The sequence below is a fragment of the Solea solea genome, chromosome 19, assembly GCF_958295425.1.
Source record: "Solea solea chromosome 19, fSolSol10.1, whole genome shotgun sequence".
In the NCBI taxonomy this organism is placed as follows: Eukaryota; Metazoa; Chordata; class Actinopteri; order Pleuronectiformes; family Soleidae; genus Solea; species Solea solea.
Genome location: NC_081152.1, coordinates 372,416 through 384,032, shown reverse-complemented (window position 1 = coordinate 384,032; position 11,617 = coordinate 372,416). Strand labels below are relative to the sequence as shown.

Here is an 11,617-nt window from a genome sequence, read left to right as displayed (position 1 = left end):
TGACAGAAAATATGTTGTAATTATTCAAAAAAGACTAAGTGATTCAATTATCAAATTAGTAATCACTTATAATCAATTAGTTCACTTATCACTTATATCAAATTAGTTGTTGCAGCCCTACATTTTTAAACGTCCTTAATTAATGATAATAAATAATGTTAAAAAATGTTTTTATTAATATTGCTTGGTTTATTATAGTAAATGATGTGATTGGTGTCTGAATTACAGTCTGAAAATATGTTGTTAAAATGACAGCGACAGTGATCAGAGATCAGTCTGGGAGGTAGAACAGTGAGTCAAATCAACAAGAGGTCACACACACACACACACACACACACACACTAACCCACTTCATCTGTTTTTCGTGTCTTTTTCAGACAAGTTTTTATTTTATTGAATGTTGAAATAACACTTTTTTTCCCACATAAACTCACAAAGTCACACCAGCTGTTTTCGCACTCATGTGTTTTTATTGTCGCTGCTGGAAAAGTGTAGGAGTATTTGTCGAGGAGACGCAGCGTCTCACACCAGTTCATCCTCTGCTCTCCACGTTTGATGTTTTTATTGTTTTTCTCAGCTGACATTTTCTTCCTCTTCAGGCTCACACACACATGGCTGCATATTTTGTTACAAGTTTATTATTATTATTATTGTTATTATTATTACTATTATTACTGTTTTAAAGTACTTTTAAAGTATGTTTTATGTTAATTTCTTATCATGTGTTCTTGTTTTATTGCACTAGTTTTCAGTGGAATCCACCATTAATAACATTGTCTTATAGAGCTCTGATCATATGAACCGCCATGTTGGCAGGTCACATGACTGAGCCATGTTGGCAGGCAAAATGCAGTGAAAATGAACCAGAGTGGTGCTGAACCACCAGGACCACATAGTATCACGTACAGGACTGGACCCAAATGCAGGGCGGTGGTAAGTAAAAGAGTTTATTTTCTTTAAGCACACAAAAACAGGTGAACAGGCACGACGATCCTCAATTAAGCGACAGGAAACGCTGGCGTGAGATCGACGTGGAACAGGACGCTGACTGGAACAGGTAAGCAGAGATTAGTAGAGTCACAGAAGCACGCACGTGCAATAAAATCCACAGACGAAGAATCACAAAACGGAGGCGAGAGCTCAAAAAACACATCATGTTGAACTGGCGACGGATGATCACGCACTCACAACCAGACAAAGGAAGGGGGAGGGGTTAAATACACTGAGGAATCAGGGAGACGACGAACAAGACACAGGTGAACAGGTTGGGTAATCACAGAGGGGAAAAGTAAAGCATGCAGACAAGGGACGAAAAGGACTTCAAAATAAGAGGGTGACATTGACAACGGAACATGACACATAGAGACAAACAACCATTAGCTCTCACACTCACACACCTACGGACAATTTTAGAGTGATTGTTTTTGGACTGTGGGAGGAAACCGTAGAACCCGTAGAAAACCCATGCACACACGGGGAGAACATGCAAACTCCATGCAGAAAAACCCATGTTCTGACTGGTTCTTGAACTTGGGTCTTCTTGCTGGAAAGGCAAGAGTGCTCACCCTGTGCAGACGAGTTCTTGATAAATCTAGTCTGAGTCCATGAATTGTGATGATGTGTGGTTTGTGTTTGTTCCCATTGCTCCTTGTTCTTGTGCTCACTGTGAGTGGATCAGTGGGGATCTGGTTAAATGTTCTCAGACTGACACCATCTTCTTCATGTGAGACCAATGAGGAACAGGAGGGGCGGTGGCTGTGGTGATGATCATTTTTAATAATCTTTTTTTGTCTATTGGCTGCTCCCCCTCTAAGGGGCACCATGTCAGATGATCCTCACATTTGGTTTGGATGCCCTTCATCCTATTTGTCCGAGCTTGGGAATTTAGCGATGAGCAAATGGGGATTGTGTACCTTCTCTGCCGCTTGGCTATGGGCTGCATGGACAGTCAGACCTTGTGTTCAGAAGAGTCCTCCCCCGCTCTACTCTCTTGGCAGGGTCTTGGAGGGTTCATGGGAGTTTACCCAACCAGTCTACATGAGAGGGCGTTCAATCATGTTCCTCTGGGAGTCCTGTGGGGACTGCTCCGTGAGTATGGGAGAGCCCAGGGTGTCTGGGCTTAAATGTGAGAAGCTCGGTCATCCGGGGGAGGCTCAAAGTAGAGCCGCTACTCTGCATCGAGAGGAGCCAGATGAGGTGGCTCGGGCACCTGGTAAGGAGGCCTCCTGGAAGCCTCCCTGGTGAGGTGTTCCGTGCATGTTCCACAGGGAAGAGACAAAGTCTCTCGGGTCGCCTGGGAACACCTCGGGATTCCCCTGGAAGAGCTGAACTAAGTGGTTGGGGAGAGGGAAGTCTGGGTTTCTCTGCTCAAGCTGCTGTCCCTGTGACCCGACCTTAAACGTTTTTGAGAAACATTGGCATAAAGTTTTTCTTGACTTTTCTACAACAAAAAATGGAACAAGTGAAGAGTTTGTTTTTTTTCCAAACTAATTATTGATATATAGTCACGTTCATTCCAGACAGACAGACATTCTTTACATTCTTATGTAATTTGTATTTTCCATTGAAAGCGTCTCACAGATGACAGAATTATTAAACCTGATGTGAAACCTTCAATTACAGAAGAAAAATGTCTGAGTCTGAGCTGATGACATTTACATTGCTGCTGGAAGCTTATACACTCCTTCTACATTAACACATGATTTAATGTAGAAGGAGGATTATTACATGAAAACCAACTGAATACTAATTTTATTATATTTTTAATACAACATCCTTACACAAATGAATGATCATGACAATCTTCTGAACCCTGATGAAGATAATAACCAATATTTTTCATGAAATGTTTGGGTATATAATGTTAAAGTTAGTATCCTCACCACTTCTGCTCACACATGAACTGCAGTAAGAGAGTTTTCACTTGTTGAACTCTGATGATTTCTGAGGCTTCAACGTTCACAAACGTGCAATTACACCACGCTAACAAAGATCCTGTCTGCCGTGGACACACTGAGCTATGTTGCCCACTGAGCCGCAGAGAGAACATTCTGTTGAGTCTTGTACGACCTTGGAGAACAGACGCCGTACTTCTGATCGCAGGTTAAAGATCTGTGACGGTGAATCAGTGAGTGTTTTTTGGTCAGTAAAGAAGTCACTTCTTTCTCTGTCTCTGATGCTTTTACACAATTTCACAAATTTGGTCGTTTGGTTGATCTGTCGTTTGGTTGCTCAGTGATCACTTGGTTAAGTGTTCATTCAATTTTTTGTTCGGTCATGCATTCGTTTGATTATGTGTTAGTTTGATCGTCCGTCCAGCCGTTCAGGGTAAGGGTAATTGTTTGTTTGTTCCCTCACTCGTTCTTTGGCTTGTTAGTGTATTTGGTTGGTTGTTTGGTCAGTTGGTTGGTCAGGCGTTGTTCAGGTGTTCATTTATTCTTCATTAATTTGTTATATCCTGTGTGTCCTGTGTGTTTGTTTTGGTTGTTCGCTCGTTCGGTCATACGATCGGTCGGTTGGTTGATCGTGGTTCACTCATTTTTGGTCATTCATTCATTTGATCCAGTGTTAGTTTGTTGTTCGTTCATTTGTTTGTGCATTTGGTTTATCTGTTGTTCGCTTGGTCGAGTGTTTGTTCAGTTGTTTGTTTGAATCTGTCGGGACCCAAATCACAATATTGGATGAAAGGAAATTTGAACATCATGTTGATCATTTTTAATTAATAACTTCAGTTTAATTTAATGCTAATGTTATTTAAAAAACATACACAAATAAATTTGAACTAAAAGTTTGGGGAAAAAAATCATTTTAGGGACCCCCAAAAATTTCACGGGACCCATCTGTGGGAAGCCACCCGGTGATGTAGTGGTTAGCACTCTCGCCTTGCAGCGAGAAGACCCGGGGTTGGGTTGGAACAAGGGCCTTTCTGCATAGAGTTTGCATGTTCTCCCCGTGTGTGCGTGGGTTCTCTCCGGGTTCTCCGGCTTTCTCCCACAGTCCAAAAACATGCAATGTGGGGATTAGGTAAATTGGACACTCTAAATTGACCATAGGAGTGAGTGTGAGAGTGAATGGTTGTTTGTCTCTATCTGTGTGTGGCCCTGCGATGGACTGGCGAACTGTCCAGGGTGTACCCCGCCTATCGCCCGATGTAGCTGAGATTGGCACAGCGACCCTCTGGCAGAGGATAAAGCGGTAGATGATGACTGACTGACCATCTGTGGGACCCAACCCAGTGTTTGGGAATCACTGATCTATAATATTAAGCTCATTCTGTACATATTCTGGTTACTCACTGTCTGTACTGCATATGCTATTGTTACATTTTTCTATATTTGTATATTCATTTGTTCATTATTTATACTGCAACTTTCCATATGGGGAAACTAATAAAGGACTATTTCACAGACACACACACACACACACCCCTCACTCGATGATGACTGTCTGTCTGTGAGGACGCTGAATCACTGTCATACCACCCGACACTGTATGCTGCTGTTTTTCCCAGTGCCTGTCGCTGCATGTCCTTAAATTAACTTCATACAGTGTCTGTGTGTGTGTGTGTGTGTGTGTGTGTCTGTCTCTGTGTGTGCTTTGCCCCCGCACCACCGCAGAGCTGACCACAGGAAGAGTGGGAGAAGGAGAGCAGAGGTGGTTAACCTCATGATATCACAAGCTCACAGCTGATTGGCTGCAGCCAGAGTCGGCAGCGTTTAAAAAGGCAGAAGCTCCATCAGCGAGCAGCAAACCAGGAGATAAACTAAAGAGAAAACACACGAGAAAACTCCCTCCTACTGCAGACAAGGTCAGAGTTAAGATGATTGTTATAAATTTTATTTATAAAACTGAAGGTTTTATTTTGAAAATTGTGATGACATGTTAAGCTTCTTCTTATTTTAAAAGCTGCTGGATTATTACAGTTGTTATTATTTTTCACAGAATGCAACATTCAGGCTTTGCAGTGTGAAAATAATAATTAAAAAAATCATGTATTTTAATCATTGGGGGCTTTTAAATTTTTTTTTGGAAACCTTTGTAACCTTGGCAATTTTGTCCGACTGAACATTATGATTCTACTCTATCATATTGTGGAAAAACTAGATTTTAATCTTTTGAAATTGCAATTTGATGCAATGTGATGATAAAAACACAGGTGTCAGTTAATGATTTCATCTATTTCTGGTTTTCTTGGTTATATTTAATTTTTGGGTTGACTGAATTTCAACTTATATCAACAAATTTGTATTTTTTTCTCAAGCATTTAGTTCAGATTTATGTGCATATGTTTTAAATAACATGCATCACATGAAAATATAGATCATTTGTTAACAATTCTTTTTTGTTCATTTGTTTCCAAAGTACAGCCCGTGTCCATGTTTCCAGAATAACACATGCTACTATCATCTGACATATACGATGTCCACATACTTGAGTACACTTTAGTAACGTTGTATTATACTGTACTTTATCGGTATAATCCACAGCTACAGTATAAAGAACCTCTCTAATCATATATGCTGTTTTTAACATGTACTTTAAAATTTTTTCTTTTATAAATAAGTAAAAAAAAACTACATTCTGAAAAAAATCATCTTTTGACTGCTTTTAATAATTTTATATACTTTGTTTTTCAGTAATTGAATAATTTAGATGATGCACAAAAACTTACATTATAAACTACATTATAAAAAAAGTTAAATTTAACCCTAACCCAGATAAGATTTTCAGGGTCCTGTAATTGGCCAGAGGTGGAGCTGTAACTGTTTTTTAATTGGCTGATTAGTTTCTCAGTGAAACCAGGACAGGACCAAGCTCCTGGTTAACCACACTAAATAATCACAATACACACACACACACACACACACACACACTGGTTAGGGAGCACAGTGCCTTAAACTAAAGAGAAAAGAGAGAGTTTTTTAAGCGTTAAATAAAAATAAAATCTATCAACGTTTTGGAGCTAAATTAAATTTGGATTCAACCGAGGTTTTTCTATTCATCTTCTTTTTCTCTCGATTCAGCTGATTTCTTCTCTGTTTTCCTGTGTGCTATTTAGGGATGAGCTGATACGAGTATCATTATAATCTCTCTGATACTGGTCAAAGTCACTGGATAGAAAATATTATCCAATACAATCCAAAATGTACCAAAAATGTAAAAAATAGCATTTTAGCTTGTTACACAGTTGGAGAATTATGTATGTATATATATGTGTGTATATATACATATATATACTATGTATATGTGTGTGTGTCGTTAACAGCTTCATTAAAACATTAAAACATGTGTATTTAGTATCAGTCAAACTTATAATGAAATGTCTTTACCTGGCATTCAAATATTGGTCCCCACGGGGATGGAAATACAAGAACATAATTTAGATTGTTTGCTTATTTTCTGCTGCCTTCACTGAAAAAAACCTTACATTTACTTTTAAAAAGTTAGTTCTGTAATTCTGACAAAACCAGAGTTAACCTGAGACCAAAACGAAAGGCAGATAAACAGAACTACACTATGAACACACACACACACACACACACGTATACAGCCATATGGGCGTCTGTCTGTCATGTTCCTGCTGTACTGTGGGTTTCCACTAATAACCTGCTGAATTACACAGTATAGGAAGAGTCGGTCATTAAAGATGGACGCCGTCTCTGCCACAGCAAACACAGAAACTCAGAGAAACCAGAGATGAGAGATGCTGTCTTTTATGAAGTTTAAGTAAATCTAATAATGTATAATATGTGTTTCATTTTGGTAAAGGTAAAGTTTAGTCTAAATCTCTGCTTCATTAAAAACATTATATACATATATTCCAGAAATAGACCAGAACCAGTGAGACAATGAATGTTTTCCATGTAGCTGAAGCTTGTTATGACTTACAGTATTTTTCTGTGCCATAGAATTTTAATGTAATAAAAAACACACTGACACACACACACACACAGCAGGTTTATTTCTGACTCAAACCCACGTACACTTTCCTGCTTTTGGGAAAAAACCTTGGCTGTTTATTCTGGGACTGAAAATCGTCCAAAACAAATGCACTTCCACTAGAACATTTTTGTAGAATTACCGAGCAATTTAGAAATAAAATGTATTAATTTTTAAATGTTTAAGACATTTGTGGTTGTATAATATTTACAGCCTCAGATGAGCTCATTAAAACTGTAGATGTCATTACCTATGAATAATTCTGAAATAAATCCGATCCTGTTCCATTTACACTTCAGAAGTTGGAACTGGGAGGGACGTTAGCAGACCTGTCATGGGCTGGCAGGTGTTAGCTATTGTTAGTAATATTATTGTTTTACTATTGTATTATATGTATTACTACAAATACTATGTGAACGTCTGATTTACTGTGAAACAAATATGACGGTTGCCATCTTGGCAGGCAAATTAGAATCCGCTTCCCCCGACTTTCCGAGTTGGAAATCTGACGTCTTTCAACAGGAACGCCACCTCAATTCGGAAATTGCGACCTCCGACTGCAACTGGAACGCGCCATAATCACCATAACACATGACGGAGAACTGTTACTGTGTTGCGATCGTGCCTACCCCAGCTTTAAAGAACCAGATTTCTTTTGTGGCATCAAAGCTGAATAAACATAGTGAAGTTTAAACACTGTTATTAGAACTCACTTTGCTTTGCATAAACTAGGTTCGGTTATAACCTTTCATTATTTAGGGTTTCTCCCTTAAATCTTTAACCCCCCCACCCAAAAAAAAAACACCCACAGACTAAGTTCATCTTTTTAAATTACACCGTTTATAAAATGATTTTCTCACATCTTTCCCAGTTACAAGCTTCCTGTGTCGTCCTTACACCGACCCCCCACAGAGTTATGTGATTATGTCGCACTGATGACAGAGAGTCACATTACTGTGTGTTTGACTCTGTAATTAACGTGGTAATGACTTCCTGTGTCACGCCACGGCCTCAGACAGGAAGTGCCACTGCTACTTAAAGGTCATGTGACCACACAACCTCCATTTTTTTTGGCAAGGAGTGGACTTTACTGCTCATTTTTTGACATGTCTTTGTGTTTGTTAGAGCTCAGTGTCTCATGATTACTGTTTTATTGCTTTTTATCGCTCATATTGTGATGTTTTACGACGTGTTTGTTTTATTTCTGTCTAGACACCAAATTGTGACACAATGAAAGTGGCCGTTGTCTTCATCCTGCTCTTCGCCACAGTTCTCTGTCGGCCTGTGAGTCACTTTTCTAGAAAATTAGATCCACATTTAAGATATTTTGGACACATCTGTGGATGTAAACACTTGTTTTAACATGTTTACTTGAACTTCTGATCATGTTCATACATATTTTATTTTCTGTACAGGCGAGGAGAATATTTGACAGCAGCTCAGAGAGTTCTGAAGAAGTGGTGGGTATCTAGAGAAAAGTGGACGTGGGTGGAAGTGGGACAAACACCTGTAACTGACTGATTTTGATCCACAGGTGAGACGACCTGCAGCTCGATACATGAGGAAGCAGGCACCAGTGGTGCCTCAGACTCGTGCAGCTGTTGTACAGGTACATGGTTTAATCAAGAAATGTCCTGTACTCATGTCTCTCGTGTTTTTTGTCTTATTTCTACCTGGACCCTCAGAGTCTCACTAAATGTTATGTCTCATACTTTCCTGCAGAACACGAGAAATACTGTCCTAAACTTTAACAGACATTATGAGGACATTCTTGCGTGTTTTTATGCAGATGATATGAAGACATTATGAGGACATTCTGGTGTGTGTTTTATGCAGATGATATTGAGGCATTATTAGGACATATAAACTTCATATTCTTGTGTTCCAAAACACATCCCTTCAATAACGCTGTGCACAACAAAGTAAAAGTTTTAATGTTTCCTCCGTGACGCTGCAGAACGTCGCTGCAGCTTCAGGCGAGAGCAAAGACAGCACAGATGAGGTCATGGTGAGAGATGTCTTTACTCAGCACTGTTGACATTGCCAAAACGTCTGCTTTGATGTTGAAGATGTAAACTGTGTGTTTATGATTTTGGCCACAGGAGGCAGCAGAGACTCCAGTTCTGCAATTTAAATCTGGCAGCTGGGACACAACTCTAGCCCCAGATACGGCCACGGACGACGGTCAGGACAGTGACGACAGCGATGAGGATGATGATGACACCGACGAGAATGTGAGTAAAAAGTTGCACTTTACATGTGAAATTTTCACCTGAAATTATCTTTGTGTGTCCAGGACACAGATGATGATGAGGATGATTCCAAAGACACATCGGAATCGGGTGAGTCCTCCACTGTCGCCCCGACAACCGTAGGCCCCACAGTGGTCACAGAGGTGTTTGTGGTTGAAACCACTGAGGATTACATCAATCCCACCATCGTCACCGATGATTCGGCCCGTGGAGACAGTTTGGGAGGACACCCTAGTGACTACAAGTCCATCTACGTGGAGGACAAATCCTACCACAAGATTCCTGCTCCCTACAAGTCCTACGAGTACTACGACACTGGGAAGAAGTCGTCCTACGACACGATAGACGGGAACGAGGTGGAGAAGTCGCTGAAGGTGTATAAGGTACAGGTTAGTCTGAGAGTTATGTGAGTGACTGTTAGCTTTTATGATGATTTAGATGATGAATTTCTGCTTCTGGACCTTCAGGCTCTTCAGGTTCACGCTGAGCTGCTGGAGGAGGACACCAGCACTCCCGAGGTGGAGAGTCAGGGTCTGGATGGACAGGACCAGGATGTCAGTCCTCGCCAGGCTTCTCTCCCAGTGGAGGCAGAGAGCATCACCACCAGTGAGAACGACAGCTCCAGTGCCACACAGGAAGAGGAGGAGCAGGAGGAGGACGAGAGCACCAGTGCCGCCAACGACAGTGCCAGCGCAGAGTCCGAGGATGCTGAGAGTCAGAGCAGCGAGGAGGCCACGGCCACGCCCGGCGCTGCCGACAGCGACTCAGACGAGAGTGAGTCAGAGGAGGAAGGGGCGGGGCCTGATTCCTCCACTGATATGCCAGTGGTTATCACTGCCAAATAAGCCACACCCACCCCTCAGGAAACGGAGTGGATGAGGGTTCACATACATGTTTTCTTTCTTCTGCAGGGCCAAACACGAACACAAGGTTTCATATTATTCATTTTAACTCATCACCATTTCTGAGAGTTTTATCAATACGTAGGAATGTTTTTGTCGCTGCGTCGCATCTATTTAAGCTGCTAACTAATGAAACCAGACAAGTACAACAATGTGTTGAGTTCATTTCATTCATTTAGTTACTGCTTTAGTTAAAGCTCTGCTCTGATCTCGAGTGAATCCTGAGTCTCCTTCACCTTCTTCTTCATCTATTTCTGCACTCATTAATCACAAAATACACATCGAGAACTGGACATTTCAAACCCCGATTTTTCAGGAAACCTAGATTTAAAGGTCCAGTGTGTAAGAATCAGTGACATCTAGTGCTGAGACTGCAGTGCGTGGAAACTACGATGGCCCTCACATACCACCAAAGTAAGCTATCGTCAACAAGCATGAGCAGGTGCAAATGCAGATGTATTATTTAGTTTGTAAAACTTTGTTTAAAGCAAAGCCCTTACCTTAAGTAAATATAAAAGTATTATTTTGTTTTTGAAATTGATGTTTTAACTCCACCAGTCTCTTGGTGAACATGTTTGACCCTACAGGAAAAAAAGTGTTTGATGTAACTTAGGATTTGTCTACCTGCAACAGGAGGTTTACTGACCTTGTCCCCTTCGTCCCCTCTGCCCTCTGTCACTGCAGAGCACACGGTTAAAACTGGAACAAACACACACACACACACACACAGTAGGGGTCTGGCGTCCACACATTTAGTCACGAGTTACAACCAAAGTGCACACTTTTATTTAAACCTTTGTTAAACTGTTTCACACTTCGTAATCTTTCCTTTTGTCGTATGTGCTGGTGTAGATACAGAGACAGTGACTCACTCACTCATTCACTCACTCACTCACAGTCCAGTCCATTTGCACAGAACCTACCTACACTACGTGTTGTTTGTCTGTAGCGTTGTATAATGTACCATATTGTACCATTTATAAAATATTAATAAAGTCTTTTTTTCATAAAAACATAGGGTTTTTGTGTCCAGTTTTATATTTTGGAAACTGTTGTCACCATGGTAACAATCCTGTAAACAACGATTCTGGTGATTTTGATGTTTATTTTTTTCTTTATTTAAAAGTATGACATGACGTCATCTGCATAAAAACACAAAAACTCTTCACAACACTGAAGCAAATCCTCCAGTGTTTTATCTCAAACTGCTTCAACGACGAGTCATCATCAAAAAAAATAAATGACAGAAATGAAATGTCCTTTTATAAGAAGTTCAAGTGTCAGTCAAACAAAATTAATGCATTTGGAGAGCAGTTTTAACTTGTCGTCACATGTGAAACTGTTCAAACACAGCAGGTGTCTAATGAGACTAGTCATGTGATTAGATCATGTGATCGACCACCTGAATGAGAAAAACCCCAAACTTCAGCACATACATTTTATTGTTTTAATGTATGTTGAACATGTTGAACTTGTTAAACTGATTAATTTCACATTTAACTGCAAACAGCTCAAATGTGTTAT

The 11,617-nt window shown here is 40.3% G+C and overlaps 1 protein-coding gene across 1 annotated transcript; it reads left to right on the top strand.

The window, feature by feature from the left end:
- Positions 1 to 4,699: 4,699 nt before the first annotated feature.
- spp1 (secreted phosphoprotein 1) lies at positions 4,700 to 11,108 on the top strand. Its single transcript, XM_058616447.1, has 8 exons — positions 4,700 to 4,807; positions 8,152 to 8,223; positions 8,355 to 8,399; positions 8,474 to 8,548; positions 8,897 to 8,947; positions 9,042 to 9,173; positions 9,236 to 9,574; positions 9,659 to 11,108. The coding sequence occupies exons 2-8, from the start codon at positions 8,170 to 8,172 to the stop codon at positions 10,034 to 10,036; spliced, it is 1,074 nt and encodes a 357-aa protein (XP_058472430.1). The 5' UTR covers positions 4,700 to 4,807; positions 8,152 to 8,169; the 3' UTR covers positions 10,037 to 11,108.
- Positions 11,109 to 11,617: the final 509 nt, after the last annotated feature.